The sequence below is a fragment of the Nipponia nippon genome, unplaced genomic scaffold, assembly GCF_047370975.1.
Source record: "Nipponia nippon isolate SJK-2023a ecotype South Korea unplaced genomic scaffold, ASM4737097v1 scaffold_17, whole genome shotgun sequence".
NCBI classification, from domain to species: domain Eukaryota; kingdom Metazoa; phylum Chordata; class Aves; order Pelecaniformes; family Threskiornithidae; genus Nipponia; species Nipponia nippon.
Window position 1 is genome coordinate 184,827 of NW_028262333.1, and position 16,966 is coordinate 201,792.

The 16,966-nt window shown below is 39.4% G+C and overlaps 1 protein-coding gene across 1 annotated transcript; it reads left to right on the top strand.

Annotated features, from left to right (window-relative positions):
* Positions 1 to 2,979: 2,979 nt before the first annotated feature.
* On the top strand, positions 2,980 to 10,280 carry IL12B (interleukin 12B). The gene is made up of 6 exons (XM_009472248.2): positions 2,980 to 3,061; positions 5,026 to 5,307; positions 6,474 to 6,591; positions 7,629 to 7,822; positions 8,646 to 8,791; positions 10,155 to 10,280. Exons 1-6 carry the CDS (start codon positions 2,980 to 2,982, stop codon positions 10,278 to 10,280), a joined length of 948 nt encoding a protein of 315 aa, XP_009470523.2.
* The last annotated feature ends 6,686 nt before the right edge of the window (positions 10,281 to 16,966 follow it).

Consider the following 16,966-nt stretch of genomic DNA (forward strand, 5'->3'; position numbering starts at 1 on the left):
ATTAAAAATTAATTTTCCCTTAGCTTTACTTCTGATTGATGTGGTAGCTGGGATTTTATTTCATGTAATTATCTCTTTCGTGCTTACCAGGTAGAAATAGATTTAGTTTATTCAACTTTCTCTTTCTGTCTTCACAATATATTTCCCATCAGACAGTTTTGGAAGTTTGATTAGTCTGTATTTACTCTTCCTCAGATGATGAACAGGCAGTATGAGAGAGACAGAAAATCAGGCAGGAAAGGAAATGCCTCTGGCGTACCATAAAGGTCATTGTAACAATCTCATAATCTCATTTCCTCTTTAAAGTTTACCTGGGAGTCCCAAACTTTTTTTTTTTTTGCTTTGGCTCTGCCACTATGTAAAAAAGGAACTCAAGCCACGTGTTGCAATTCTGTGGTATTGCGGTGAAACGGAGCATCCCTTTCCTTTCAGATTTAGAAGTATTTATAAGGGAGCCAGCACTTTGCTTCCTTCAGATCACAAAACCAACCTGCCTGGCAACTTCAGCTAACAGGCATCACAGGAAAAGGTGAGAATTCCTTTCTTCTCTAACACTGGGGCAACACCAGTCTGGTACCAGCTGCTTCAGATGAAACTAATGAAAACTTTAAATTATTTATTTGACAGTGTATTTAAATAGTTGTGACATTCTTCTCAGGACAGTATTTATATGCTTATGTGCCTGAAGTTCAGCACATAATGTATATAGGTATATAGCTCATAGCATTGTTATCTAACTTACAGAACAGCTAATGTTATAAGGTAATAATCTTTTGTATCTTACCAATATTCATGTTGCTGGGGTGTGTACATTGATAAATATGTATTTATGGTCAGACTGTTCTGTGTTTTAAAAAACATGCAACACCATTGACTTGGCCCTGCCTTGAGCTGGGACTGGTCCAGATGATGTCCAGAGGTCCTTTCTGACGTAAATTATTCTGTGATTCTCAGTGAAGGAATCTGGGCTGATTTACAGCAGCTCATGCTCCAGATCACAGGGAACATATGATGTTGGTACACTCTCCTCATCTGTGAAGTGTTCGGGCAACTGCACTGATTAGTGATGTTCAGAAACTGAGTTTATTTCTGATTAATTTTTCAATAAAATTTTGAGATGGGGGGAGGTAGTGTTCTCCGCCCCGTCTCAAAAATGGAATATTTTTCCATTAAAATTGTTAACTTTTTTCATCAAAAACCTGAATCATGAAGCTTCTCCCTAAAATCAGAAGAAACTTTTCTGTTTTCAAGGTTTCAATTTTGATGAAAGGTTGATACGGAGAAGAAGGCATGTTTTACACCCTTCTCCTCCAAGTTTTAACTGATATTTCAGATACTGACTTTATGAAGCATAGTGATGAATGCCATGTTACAATGAAAGAAATGAGCATCTTTCAGAAAGTTGCAAAATGTATTTTTCTTTTGCAAATTACAGATAATCCTGCCTGCAATAGAAAATCATCAGGAGCTAAGAATGTTTGCCTTTTAATGAAGCAATATACTGCTGATAGGCTACCTGATAGTATCTGGCTTTTCACTGAGGCTCGTGCCTCTCTCTGAATACAGATGCAATGTGAACTGGCTCCTCTCCTAAATACTCTCTCCAGATACTATACTTGTACCTTCTGGTCCCATTAATAGCTGTGTGGTATACAAAATCAGATGGCACGCTTTCTTGGCGTTGGTCCAGAGACAGCTGACTTCTGATCAAGATTAAGGACTGCTAATAGTAGCAGGAGCTGCCAGTGAGTAACAGGTTTGGTGCACATAGAAATACACACGTACTCTTCCTCCATAAACCCAGATGAAAATACTTTGTAGCACATGAGAAGAAATCAGGAGGACTACTCCGCTTTCACTGAAAAAGATTGGTTTGGAAGGAAAACAAACCCAAACCACTTAATTTTGTGTTTTTCATGGGCATTCAGACTCCCACTGTAGTCAGAATAGACTTTGAATGATAGATTCACCAGTCTCTTTTTCTGAGTCATACTCCTATTCATTTAGCTTAATCTCTAGTTGGAAAAGGTCTGAAAGTGTATCTAAATAACTGTCATCAAAGTTTTTTATGCACCCGGTAGTTACTACAATATTTGGCAAATATGTTTTGTGTTTCATGAAGAGCTCTAGCTGTATTTTGAATTCAGGACAAATATGCATTTATGTATTGTATATACAGCTATATACTTATATATTCTCAAGTGAGATATATGTATATGTCTCAAATGAACAAAGCAACAATGATATACGTATCCAGCCATTTCTGCAAATATAGTTGTGGCACAGACTCCAGTAGGAATTTTGCCTGAAATTGCTTGCAAAATTAGTTAGACTATGCAACCTCAGGTGGATGCTAGAACTACTACCACTTAGGCAAGTGCCAGTATTGATGCCAGCTCTACACTGCATTATTGACACTGCTGTCACTTGTTCTCACAGAGACGGTTAAGACCACAGTCCAGCAAAACACTTCAGCAGGTCCTTAATTTTATTCACAATCCTTTGTTTTAATAAGACTACTGACATGCTTAAACCAAGGAATATACTTGTAAGCTTTGTATGACTGGAATTTAATGTCCATTGATCCTTTAGTCCAATGCCTTGTTCATGTAACTAGCCTCACTGACATCAGCAGGACTTTTCTTGCATAAGGAATATTTAACTGAGGGACCTGGGAATGATTCTGAGCTCCTGACCATATAAGACCTACGCACACAACAATTTCCTCTAAGTTCTGTGATTTCTTCTCTAAACTGGTTTGCGGTGTGAATAACAAGTGGATCAAAATCTTGGCTTGAGCTCCAGTACAAACCTGATATTCAATTTTTATGTAGTCTAAGAGTTCTTAGAATGGGAGAATGTTTCTTAGTTCACAAGAACTGACTCTGTCTTCTTATTATCCTGTCCAGCATTGAGCTTGATTTCAGTACACACTCAACAATCCTCAATGAAGTTTAGTAATTTATTTTTTCCCTACAGATGTCTCACTTGCTATTTGCCTTACTTTCATTATTTTCCTTTGCTGCCCTTCTGGAAGCGCAGTGGAAACTGAGGGAAAATGGTAAGCAGTCTTCACTTACTGACACCTACAGCTGACTGTAGGACACAAGGGTATTTCAGAATTATACTTGTGTCCACAAGCACAGAATTTGTTAACTATAGCCCAGGTTCTTCCTATTTGTTTGTGAATAACTATCCAGCTAATTGGTATTAATGGAAGAAATACTTAGAAGTCCTAAAATGTCATACAACAGCCATTCTGAATATTTGCATTACAAACTGTCTTATATCCTATTCCCTGTTCTCTTGTTTCAAAAGTTTCAGTCATGCAGCCTGGAAGCAGAAACAGTATCTTGTGACTTAGGTAACAGCCCACAAACAAACAAGTGAAGAATTAATTGTCAAAAAGAATATTTCACAGTAAAACCTAAAACCTAGAAATAGTTTATCCAACTTTTCTGGTAAATACCTTAAATATAAATACATTTGTAAAAATACAGGGTCAGTAATAAACAAACAAATCTTTGGAATAACTTACCAGAAAATTGAGCTAAATTCAGATAATCAAAGTTGCTGTTCTTATTCACCCAGTGTAGCTCCATAATCCAGGCTGTCTTCAATGCGATTATCCAAAAAGAAGGACCCTAATCAACATGAGAAAAGCATTCTAAATCTGATTGTGTTTTATTTGTAAAAAGTAATTCAATTACTTTTCCCCGTATTTTTAAATTTAAAAATTACTTATCCTGTGGGTTGCCTGGGCAATACCATGGTGTGGGAAACTGCAAATACATTTGTCAGCATTGAGAATAATCTTTGTGTTTGAAGTCTGTAAGATTTACCTTGCCTATGCTTCAAATATCCATAAGCAGTTTGGTAAGCTTCCAAGCTTCCTAGAGTTGCATTTTTTCTGCTATTTTAGATTAAGCATTTGACATGTATTTCTTAGTGTTTCTTCTTTGTGGTAAAGTCTTACAGCTCTCATTTTGGTAGTGAAATGCTCTGGTGAAAAAGTGTTGGAGCTCACTGGAACTCTGATTTCCTGAGCTGAGTGCTTGCTGTGGTGTTCACACACCAAGAAACAATTTTTTGCCACTTCTTGCATGTAGAAGAGTCTCTGAGGGCACTGAACATGGTTGGGGAGCCTGTAACAGCAGTAGTACATCTGAGCAATGACAGTTAAATTTGAGAACTGTTGCCACACAGAAGGGTAGGTGAAGTTCTTCAGCCAACCACAGCAAAGAGACAAGAGAAGATAATGTTTCTTTAATGAAATTGTTGCAAGTTATTTTGTTATGTGGTGTCTTCTAATTTGGGAAGACCAGCAGGGCGCTTCAGAGTTACAAGATGGCATTTAGAAGACCACATCTCCCTGTTGTGGTCCACTTAACTCTGCTGTAGCTCAGCAATCCCCTGTCTCTTAGTAATTGCTCCACTGGGACCAGGGTGATAGGAGTACAGATTGTTCCCTGCAGAAAATGGAAAACAGCATCAGCTACAGGCAAATACAAACCACTTATCCAGATCTCCCCTCCTTCCCATTGCTCACCCACAGACCTTTGATGCTGAAGAGGGCAAAGCGTCATAGCTTTGTACCATAGCAAAGCACCATATTACAGAGTAGTTTTACATGCCATTCTGTGAGCAAAGGCCACAGGCCATGTGCAGGAGGAATACCTGGGCTCAGTGTGTCCTGGCATCCTCACCTTTAAAACAAAGGTACCTGCCTACTTCCCACAGTTATGAACCACTGTAAGATTCTCTGGGAACATGAAGAAGTGATTTTTTTTTGCCATTAAAATGTCATCCCTATTGATCAGCAGGTTCTAGACACACTGTGAATTTCTAAGTTGAACTCTTCTTGTAGTAAAGATTTCCAGGTGATGGTGAGGCCTTGGACAAGAAAGCCAGAGATTTGTTAGCAGTTTTCCTGGAGAGCAGAGCTGAAAAAAAGGGCTCAGTTCAATCTTCACACTGTTAAGTATGAGTAGCTGCTAACATGTCTTTCTCTGCAATGATGTCCAGTGTACGTCATAGAATCAGAGTGGACTGATGAGACACCAGCTAAAAGAGTGGAGCTCACCTGTAACACATCTGATGAAGCACTGCCAGTTTACTGGAATAAGGGCGCTGAACTGATAGGAACTGGAAAGACTCTGATTGCCGAAGTGAAAGAGTTCCCAGATGCTGGCAACTACACCTGTCTGACAGCTAATACCCATGAAATCGTCAGCTATGATTTCTTCCTTATAACTAAAATAGACTCCAATGGGCAAATGATAAGGTCAATTCTGAAAAGCTTTAAAGGTACGGTCATAAGATGACGTGACATATCTTGTTCAGCTTTGTGCATTGGAGTTTTGTGAGGACCAGGGGAAGCTCTCTGGAGAAATGCATGAGAAATATCCACTTTAAAATGGGTCCTCTTCAAATGCTTTACTGAAAATGAAAGGCAAATGGTTACTTTTGTGGTTTTGTATATGGTGCAGCTGATGAGCAGCATAGGAATCAGTTGCCATGGGATTAATTTAGAACTCTCTAGACCTATAGGATGGAGTGACGGTAGGAATGATCAGATACAGGATAACATCAATACCACGCCACTGCTTTTCTGGCTGGGGAGCAATTGACTTGCTTTGCCTCCATCTCACAGACCCAGCACTCAGGAGAGGGTTTGCAAAACCGGGGCCACATGATCTGATAGAACCAGGGACTGACCTAGATTTTAAGTGCTGTCATTTGGGCTTCTCCATTCACGATTAACCCACTGGGACAAGACTGTGATGTTTTGCATTTTCTGCATGAACCTCAGTCATCTATGTCTCATATTGCACTACCTCACTGTAGTGCCAGGAACTTATGAATTTCCAAGGCTTTTTCGCTGGCTCCTGGACCCACATATCAGATGCAGTAGGCTGGTCTGCCAGTCAGCTACATCCAGGGTACAATACAGAGTTGTTGAGAGTCTGCAGTGCTGGGCAGCAGAAATGAAACACAGGCCTATACTGAGGCCTCGTTCACTTCTCACACTGGAAACATTCCCCATCAAGTGCCCCAGTGTGTGAAGATGTGAGATTAAACACTGCGTGCACTCTCATGAGCGGGGGTGTAACAAATACAGAGGTTTGCCAACTAAATAGCTGCAATACTTCTTTGTGAAAGGAGTGATGGATTTGTCTGTATAAATCTCTTACTGACAGCTATCTGGAACATCTTGGGTATGCTCTAGCTCCTGTCAATAGCCATGTAGGTATGGTTAATGTGGTGCCATGTAAACCAGCCTTCAGCCACTAACTGTGGTTATATGGCTAACTACAGGTGGCTGCCCAAGGGGCAGTATGAGGCTGTGTCTGCCTATGTACCCACTACCTGCCAAAGTAGATGGGAGTCTATCGAATTATTGTTTTCTCTCTGCTTTGACCATTTTGGCAAAAAGAGTAAATAAATAATGCTTGCTTTCTTTTTCCATCTAGAGCCAAACAGGACATTTTTAAAATGTGAGGCAAAGAACTACTCTGGAATTTTCATATGTTCATGGATGACAGAAAATGAGAGTCCAAATGTGAAGTTCACAATCAGAAGTCTAAAAGGGTAAAAGCTTGTACTTTCCTTAACAACCTCATAGTAAGGCCGGAACAGCCCTTTGTGTTACTCTGTGTAGGAGATTCTAGATTTTAGGTTATTGAGGACACGCAGAAGGCAAGGAATCCCACTTCCAGAGACTGAACATCTGTAAAATGTTTTACGCCATCACTGGGACTAACAACTTATAAGGGCATGGAAGTTGCTCAGAAATTAATAAAGACTTGAAAATGGAGCAACCCCCACTGGACTGTTACAGCTGCTACAGTACAGCCACAGAATAACTTAAGCAATAGCAAAAACAGGTCATGCAGGGGAAAGAGAGGAAGTTGAGCCAAAAGCAGAAACAATCATAGCACTGAGACCCTTCGCAGCAGATCCAGTGGAATTAAGGGAGTGGGAGGCTGCACCCACTACAAAAGCCACATGTCCACTGACAAGTCTCTGTTGAGGAACACTGCAGGAACCTGCAAGGGAAATATGTGAGGGGAACCTTGTGGGGATTTCCTACCTCCCACTACTCTTGGGGGTTTCTCCAAAACATGGAGTGCTTGAGCAAAGGTCACTTCAGTTTGTTAAAGAAGAAACAACTGCAAAGTGTTTTATTTTGCTGAATGCAAAAATAGATCCCGATTCAGGTAGTACTTTATAGATGGCTTTTGCTATTTATTTCTCAACGGATACATTTTAACCTTCCCTTATTTCCTCCAGCAAGGTTTTGGAAAGGGCTAAGGAACAAAGTAAGATACTAGAGCTTGTCATGGGACAGTGGTAATAAGAAATGAGATATCTTGTTTTAGGTTTAAATACTAATTCCTTCTGCTAAGGCAGGGGGGGCTTTTGGGATTTTACATTAATATGTAGTACAGCACAGAAAATGTAAGAATTCCCACTCAACTGTTTCTGAAGCTGTTGAAGCACAGCCATAAAATGATACAGGCAACAGCAAAACATTACCTTACCAACTATACGTCATCATGTCATCATGGCAAGAAATTCTCAGAACAAACCAGCATTTCCAGTACTTTTCTCTGTTCTGTATTCAGCTCTCAAGGAGACATAACCTGCAGCAGCCCTGTAGCTCACACTGATAAATCAGTGACTGAATACACAGCCCAGTGCCAGAAAGAAAACTACTGTCCATTTGCTGAAGAGCACCAGCCAATTGAGATGTTCCTGGAGGTCATTGATGAGGTGGAATATGAGAACTACACTAGCAGCTTCTTCATCAGAGATATCAGTGAGTAGACCAGGAATCATGATTAATTTTTAGTTTTATTCTTGCTGCTGATAGTGGAACTAACAATGGTAGCTGATCAAACCAAGCTTGGGAATACCTCCCCTATTCTACTGTAAATCTGTATCAAGCCCCCAGTTACAGGAACAGGGGAAAACAAATCTTTGCAGCAGTCCAGAAGAGGATGAGGAAGTGAAGAAGCAACATCTCCCTAGCTTGTGACCTCCAACCCTCTCACCCCCACATCTCCCAGAAGTTTCTGTAGCCTTGTCTATTAGATGGACATGTTTTGGAAGGGGTATGTGGGAGAAGTCAGAGAATAACCAATAAACCAGCAGGCTCTTCTCTGAGAACTGCAGATTTACTTAGATAATGGTTAATGCTATGTATGCTTCCCTCCTGATCCATTCTTACAGATGGGCATCCAGGGCAGGTTGATAGAAACTGACAAGAAATAAGAGGACCAGTTGTGACCATGATGCCACAGGGCACAGGAAAATGAAGCAGCATCCTAAAGAAACAGATGTTTTACTAAATGTCCTAATGGTCAGCAAGGGTTGAAGATATTCCTCTGTGTCCAACAGAGCCCTCTGCAACCCTTCAGGCAAAAAAACCAAAAAGTATCTTTTACCCAGAGAGACTCTGAGAGTGTGCTTAATTTTCCATAAGAAGCATACAAGGCAGTTCTTATACATCATGCCTACTCCTCTCTTAATCTCATGGAGGCACCCAAAGCTGATTCCTATAAAGCTATCAACAGTAGTACACCAACATCTGGTATTATGCTGCTAATGTGAATTAATTCCTTCTATATTTTCTCTTGCAGTAAAACCCGACCCACCCCAATGTCAGTATGTGGCCGCAAATAGAACAGTGACCTGGACATATCCGAGAACATGGAGCACACCAAAGTCCTACTTCCCTTTGACTTTCAGGGTCAAAGTTGAAAGTACAAAGAAACGCAAAAGCCAGGTAGAGATACAACATTTGAAACACGTTTTTCTTGCTTGAACAGACAATATAAATAATATAAGCTTAGTATGCAAGAATAATGGACTAGAATAAAAAAACAAACAAACAAACAAAACAAACTAAAACAAAAGTGTGCTGAGACCCAAATGTGCATGGTTCTGCCTTGGCAGAAAAAGACCTCCTTCCCAGTTCTATGAGCAGTAAGATCCAAACAACACACTCCGGGGTGGATGCAACCCTGATGTAACTGGGGAGATAAAACTGTGCCCAGCATTGCATAGCTGTGCTAGCGTGAGAAAAGTATTTACTAATTCATTAGTAGGCTGTGTGGGTCCTAATGTGGGAAAATCCCAGTTTCCTAATCAAGAAGTCTAGGATCTGTTGCACTGATTTCCTTGTATGTTGTTTGTACCTGGGTAGCTCAGACTTTCTTTATAGGTGAATGGCAAATAAGGAATCAGTGACTCATTTGGTAGCATTTCTGTGGAGACTGGCGAAGACTACAGTCTTTCTCACTCACTTTCCAGTTATTAGTTAATAGTTAACTAAACATTGCTACTCTGTATTAGCTTTAAATCACAAAATGGTTTTGCTTCCTTTGCTAATGCTCATGGATACACTAAAGGGCACACAACAGCAGTATGGCAATTTGCCTAGGTTGGCAAAGAAATCAACAGCAGAACTGGAAAGAAATACACAAACCAGTTGACCACAGTGCAGGTCCTTAACTGCAGTGCTGCTCTTCCTTGATCCAGCAATCAGAAAAGTAAACAAATTTAATGATCATTCCAGTTTGTCAACTGATTAAACCAAAGACACCAGAGGATGTCTTTTTCGATGTGAAAAAAATAAGCAAGCCTGTACCAGCAGATGGGGCCATTCCCCTAGTGCTGACTCCTTGATTTTAGTAGGGTTGTCTTGTATAATCCCTTAGGTAAAGAAACTGGCGAGTCTACCGAGTGCATCTTCTATCAGCCACGAGTCCTCAGTGGAAATTTCAATGATACTTAAAATCAGCAACTTCTGTCTTTTAGGGTTCCCACTCTGGGAGAAGAAGGAAAAAGAGAAAAACACAGATAAGCAAATAAACCCTTTGTTTTAATGACTGTTTCAGTTTGGGGTTTGCATCACTTTACAACTTTAACTTCAGTGGAAAGTGGGCTTTTTAGTTTCTTTTTACTGAGGCTCAAGTTCTCACAAATGCTCATGACTGGTATCTGTGGGTGAAGATTGGTGCCTTTGAAACAACAGACTACCAGTGGGTTCCTTGAGTTACATGTGCTTGTTGCAATCTGTCTGGCACTTTATTGTATGTTGTGCTTGACCTTTACAATCTGCTGATGGAGCTGTGCCCTGTTCCTAGGTCTATGATGCTGATGAGCAGTCTATTCAGGTTGCAACAACTGGGCCAAAAGACAGGATCTCTGTGCAGGCCAGGGATCGCTATTACAGCTCATCCTGGAGTGAGTGGTCTTCACTTTGCAGGTAAGACTTGAACCATCTACTGAAGGAACAGGGATGATTCCTTACCTAGGAGATTAAGGAGTCTATGAACTTCTTCTGCTTCTTAAATACTCATTTATTTCACATTTCCACATAATCATTTTTGTCTCCTGAACATTTTTTCATGAACTATCTGTAAGAGAATAAACATATAAATGTATTGGGCTGTCTAAACAATGATTCTCTTAAAAAAATTTGAGGAAACAATTAGAATCCATTTAAATCAGAGAGGAAACAATGGATTTAGGTTCATGGGCTTGGGTAGTGTTCCACCTAACTGGGCAATTATAAAATATTCTTTAAGAAATAGATGAGCATTTGGCTGTTGATAGTGTAACCCATGCTGATTTTTATCCTTTCTGTTCATTGATAGCTTATGAATCAATGCTGAGCATCCAAATAGAGCAGACAATCCATATACAGCCAAGTTTTACCAGTGAAAAGAGACAGGGAGTGAGAGAGAGATATTTGCTATTAGAAAGAAAAGCTACTAGCAGCTTCTGTTTGTCCTAGGAATGGTTGTTTTCTTATTCTGTGAATTGATTAGCATTCTCTGACAGCTCTAAATTACTTTCAGCCTAGCTTTCCAGGTCAGAACATATTTTTAAATATGGAAATAGCCTCCTTCAGATGAACACCAAAAAGAATTCTGTAGATTTTTTTATCTTCTTCCTTTCTTCTGTTCTGTAATTTTGGGGTGGGTTTTTTTTCAATTAGATGTAGATGCAAATTTCTCTGACCTCCAAGTTTCCCGAGTCACACTGTTGACAAGTAGTAAACTTGTAGTCCTATTGAAACACTTGAAATGAGATCACACTGTTCTGTGGATCCAGTCTTCATTGCTACAGCGGCATTTATAGATCCCAATGGGAACTGAAGGAAATTTTCAAAAGGGCCGTAGCTGGACAGGTGCCTAACTCTCATCAGTTGAAGCTGAACTCCTAATCCCCATCAGATACAGGAACGTCTGACCCTTGCATTATGTGGTCCTGAGTCCTTTAGAGAAATAGAGTGGTGGCATTTCACTAGATGGCTCAGACCAGCAAAGCTTTATTGAGAAATGAACTAAAAATCTAGGTCTGAGGAAAACAAAAACAATTCTTATGTAAATTTCCTTTCTCTTATTTTACAGATAACAAGTAAGAGATTCTAGGAGAATGGCACAGTGGTCCTAAAGAAAGCAAAGAATGAATTAGCACAAGAACATAAGCATAATTAGAAGAAAAATTTGCATTTGAGATTATTAAGAAGCCATAACACATCTTTTTTGTAATAGATTAATACGGTCCTGATTTTGGCAGCTCTTTTAAATTCCCCAGATTTGAGTAACGCCTTTAGCATACATCATGTTATATTAACATGTACAGTATTTTGATACATTGCTGTCAGCTATTATTGTATGTTCTGCATATTACTGTATCACATTTATTTATTTATTTATTTATTTATTGTTATTTATTTGCCTGACATGACTTGCAATGCCAGATGATGGCAGTTGCTATTCAAACGGTTTCATGTGTTAATTTATTTGGAAAGTAACTTACTGAAAGAACTGTTTTAGTATTCCATTATTTAATTGTTTAATTATTTGATTATTTAATTATTTATTTTTATTTATTTCATTGAAATGTATCAGCATAGAAAGCCTTGGCTGCATGAGGCAGCTATGTACCATGTATCAGGGCCATCCTCATCTTCAAATCTGATGGCAGATGTTTTAGTAAAAGAAGGAATTGCAAGTCCAGAGTCCTAGAAATGTTAGCTGCTGCATTTTGTCAGCTGTCTGTGCTTACATCATGTTGATGCCCAGCTGGTGAACACTGCAAATGGTTGTTGCATGAGAGATCGACCACTCCCAAAGCCCTACACTTGCAGCTGAACCCAAGCTGCAGCAGAAGGAATGGGAGTGCTGGTGTGAAGGTAGCTTTGAGGTGCTGTGGTTGAAACAGTCCTGTTGCCACCTCTCATGAACGTGAAAGGAAATGGGAGCCAATAGCTGAATATAACACCTCCTAAACAGAACTTTTATTTTTATTTTATGCTTGTGATCATTAGAGGCCCTTTATTCAGAGGCCCGTGTGTACCCGGTGCATCTCTTGCAGTGGAGTTTTCTGACAATAAAATTAATTCAGGCCTGCTGTGCCACAGGCAAAATCACAGGGCACAAGTAGTCAGGAATCTGCAACTGAAACAAAGGCAGTTTAAATTATTTAGAAGCTTAACTGTAGTGTATCTGATATTTCAGAGAGCAATTGGTAACTGGTTTTATATGTGGATGTTAAGCATCTAATTGAAGTTAGAATTTTAGAATACAGATTTTTATAGTTCATTTTGAAAGTATTTCCCTAGTACTGCAACATGTGCTAGGTGTCTTCACAGAACATTAGGAAAAAACCCTCAAGTCCTAGTTCTGAACTGCTTACAGTGTAAGTCCCCAGGTCTGGAAAGAAGCAGAAGCATGCATTGAAGCCTGTACATTTTTGTCACACCACCTAAGTCCTGACTTTCAGGAGGGCAAAATACATTAAAATATATTTGAGGATTTAGGCCTTAATCCCTGATACAGAATCACTGAAATTAAAGAGAGACTTCCATTGTGATCATGCTTCCTTTTCTTCCAGTCTTAGAAACGGGTGGTAATTTAAGATATTTAAACATTGAAATGTGGGAAGTATCTGATATTTCAGAAAACTGTTGATAATCTAGCTACAAGTGCTGTTAGTATTTTAATATTAAGTGTATGCATCTTATTTCTGCTATAAGTGCAATTTACTGTGCTTGCTTTACAAAGGAGCTAATAATAAATGCATCTGAAAATAAGAAAATTTGATTTACTTCTGATCTTTTAAGAAGAGTGATTAATATCACTCTTCACTTTCCTACCAGAATATTATACACTACTCCTGAGGCAATGTTTGTAGGGAGAAATAATATTACTGATTGATACTACCAAATTCATGGCCTGTGAAACTGTACAGGACAACACAGAAAAGTGACGTCTGTTAGTCAGCAGTCTCTTCTAAACCCTCTTCTGCAGGCTAAGAAGTGATTGTTTCTTTTGCAGTCTAAGAGTACATTGACGTTCACTGGCCTTTGTGGTCAGGAGGTTTGCAACTGAAACCAGGCTGACATATATCTTGAGGTCTTTGAGGTTTCTCTCTAATACTGTTGGTACAGTGTTCAGAATTAGTAGGACCTTCCTGTTCTTCAGATATCTGGGTTGAAACCCTGGCACCATTGAAACCAATCATTTAAACCTCTCATTAACTTTGATTCAGCCTCTCTCTCACTCTCAGAAATACTCAGGCTAAATTTACAAGTATCCTGACAAAGACTATATTGATATACTACCTTTAGAGGAATATGCCTTTCTGTGCCATGATCCCATAAGGTGAGTTAAACCTCCCTACAGGAAGCTTTTCTGGCATAGATCATGAGGTAATGAGGAGTTGGTAGTGAGAAAAGTCATTGTCTAAGATTCTTGAGAAAAATTACAAAGCACAGCTTGAAACTGCACCTTTTTCTGCAGAAATCAAGTTAATTGTAAGATCACTGCTCTCTAAGACATAAAGTTGGCCTCAGTCCTTGATTATCCATTTCCTGGGCCTTATATGGATCCAAGTGCCTCTGAATATCTGCTCTAGAAATTGTCAGTCAGTCTTCTGTCTCCAATGAACTCTCTAGATTGTACAAAAATGCGTTAATATCACAGCACAAATATTCACTAGGGTGGCTCCATACGCTGGAGATAATACATACTCCATCTAGTCAAGAAAATAATAGTTGATGTGTCAGTTAATCCTTGTACTTCTCTTTCATAATTCCTCTCCCTGTTCTACTGCAAATAATCTGGAAACCTTCTTATAAATGTCACAATGCGTAGACTCAATCAGGCTGCACAATCCCCCCCCCCCTTTAGATTGCAAAATCAAAGCGTCTGAAATAAAATAATAACAGAACTAAGTTTATTCCTGAGGCCCCTATGGTATGAGAGTCATTAATCATATAGATACAAAATAGGTCTTCTATTGGCCCCTGTCTTACTCGGTGACCCACCATTCTCTGGGAAGAGGCAGCTCCTCCAGCTTTCTATTCATACTCATCATTCAACGTGTGGCTTTAGGTTTTGCCTACCACACCTGCCTAAATCTGCACTGAACAGACTGACTAATTCCCTCCAGGGCTTTTTGTGGGTGCTCCTCATCTTAAAGAATGCTTTATAAATAGTTGGTGTACTTAATTAGGCGCTAATAGGTTGCAGTAGGAGCTTGCTATCCTCCAAGTGCTTCAGTCATTAGAGCTGGGTAAGCAGGCACTTGCTAACAGCAAAAGGAAAAAAAAAAAAGGCTTGCAAAAGGAAAAAAAAGGCTTGTGTCTAATTAGGGGTTCTGTGAGAGAACACATATTAGATTTCAGTCCAAATGCTTCATATCCACGCCTCCTTCCCTGTTGACCTTGTTCCTTTCCCAATTCTTCATAAGTTGTAGCTTCTCTTTTATAAGTTATAATATTTTTAATAGAGGCAAAACCAATGTATGTCCACTAACCTTGGTTTGAGACATGAAAAAAACTTAAAAGAAACCTTCTCTCAAATACTTCAGTTTGACTGACTTTAGTGTGACAGAACTTCAAAGTGCTAAACACCTGGAAATTACATCTTAAAATACAAAATAGAAGGCAATTTAAGCCCTATTCAATGCTCACTGTCCAATTCATTCAGTGCTAAGTTGTTAATGCCTGTTTTGCATATATCTGTGAAGAATCACGTCATTCAGAGACACCAATGGTATGACACTAAGTAACTCAAAGGATTCAAAAGCTAGTTGCGCAATAGTAGGTATCACAGCCTTGTAATTTATCTTAAAGAGATCAGAAGACACAAAGAAAAAGAATAAAGATCAGAGAGTCATAGTGTTGGGTTTTTTTTTTACTTTCTAAAATAACATACGGAACCTACAGCTGGGACCTGTCCCAGCTTGATACCTGCAATCTTAAAGAAAGGCTCCTTTGATCTTAAGGCGTGGAAAATGGGAAACTCACCTTCCTTCAGGCAAATACCCAAATGTTTTGGCACAGTTTGTTGCCTTAAGAAATGCATCACTTGGTTTGCAGATCTTCCATTGAGCAAGACTTTAAAGTCTGATACATTAATTGCACATGGGTGGACAACCCTAACCACCCACACACAATAAAACTGAAGGAGCCTGCGTACTGAGTTGCGTATAATCGTGCGCTAGAATCACTAAGAGGTCTGAATTCCCACTCATGACCATATCAATATCTGTCTTGGCTTGCACATTCTTTCCAGGCATACCCGGTGTGCGAGCATATGTTTTTTAGCTATTCCATGTGCCGTTTTTTCAGCACTGTTGATGTCCTCAATGTGAGGCACTCCATCATATGAATGGGAACAAGCTACTGCGCATCAATGCTTTCTGGAATGCAGCCAGATAACATCCTCCCATGCAGAATAAAGCAGGCACTTAACTAATGGCGTGCTGCAGCAGCATATTTGGCATCACATTAGCGCTCCATTCAGGGCTCCAAAAATAAAAGCAATGTATCAATAATTGTGACAAATGTTCTCACTCTCAGAAAAATATGCACTAATATTTTATCAGATATAACAGGCCCATTAAAGTGAATAAACATTTGTTCACCAAGTAATTACTTTTTCTTCTTCAAAATAACAGCTTGGAGAGGCAAGAAGTTGGGAAAAGACAAGATACAATGATAAAAGTAGAAAGCTATCAGAGGCCCACAATTAACATACATATATTCAAACAGTACCTCGCAGCTCAATGGAAACCAGTACAAGTTTGCTGATGAGACTTTGCCTTCTTTCTTTAAACTGAACAAACCACTTCTCTCAGTCTTTCACTAGTATGACATGTGCTTCATCCCTCTAAACATGTTGGTGGTCCTTCACTGGATTTGCTCCAGTATTTCAGTGTCTATCTTGTGCTGGGGAGCCCAGAACTGTGCACAGAACTCCAGATGCAGCCTCACAAGTGCTGAACAGGGGGAAATGATTTTTTTTTTACTTGATAATTACATTCTTACTAATACAGCCCAGTATGCAGAGTTAGACTTGTTCACTATAGGCGCAAACCATTGAGTCATGTTCAACTTGTCCACCAAGAGAAGAACCGCTCTATTCTCCTCTCAATCTGCTGCTGAATGTTCCCAAAGACAGCATTCTGACCTAGGTGAACCTTTAGCCTACCTTAGGTTGACAGGTCTCAAGTTGTCAGACCAGCTCCGTATGAAGACTACCAGGGCAAACAACAAGCCTCTGCAAGTTTGGACAGAAAGACAACTCAGATGAAGCATTTTTTCAGTCAAACAGTGACTATTTTCTTCAGTTGGTTAATGTGAATTCTGACCATTCTTAAAGCAAGGCATATAGATACTAAGATACTTCAGTATCCTTTTAAACTGGATTTGCAATAAATGATGTGGCATTACTTTTTATTGAATTTCATTTTGAGATTTTGCATATGAGTATTACCTCACTGCAGAAAGTGAAACGGACTGTTGCTTTCTGTGTATGGCATTTTTCTTCTCAAAGCTTCAAGACAGCTTTGATATTTCAAGACGCAAAAATCTCCAGAACTTCGACTGACCCCCTGCTGTGCCCTGCTTGTAGTGAGCTGCTATTTGCACACCCTA

Excerpts from the sequence above, each read along its gene's own strand:
- IL12B (XM_009472248.2), top strand. The coding sequence starts at position 2,980 with ATGTCTCACTTGCTATTTGCCTTACTTTCATTATTTTCCTTTGCTGCC. Across the intron at positions 3,062-5,025 it reads GTGGAAACTGAGGGAAAATG|TGTACGTCATAGAATCAGAG; the intron begins GTAAGCAGTCTT and ends AATGATGTCCAG. Across the intron at positions 7,823-8,645 it reads CTTCTTCATCAGAGATATCA|TAAAACCCGACCCACCCCAA; the intron begins GTGAGTAGACCA and ends TTTCTCTTGCAG.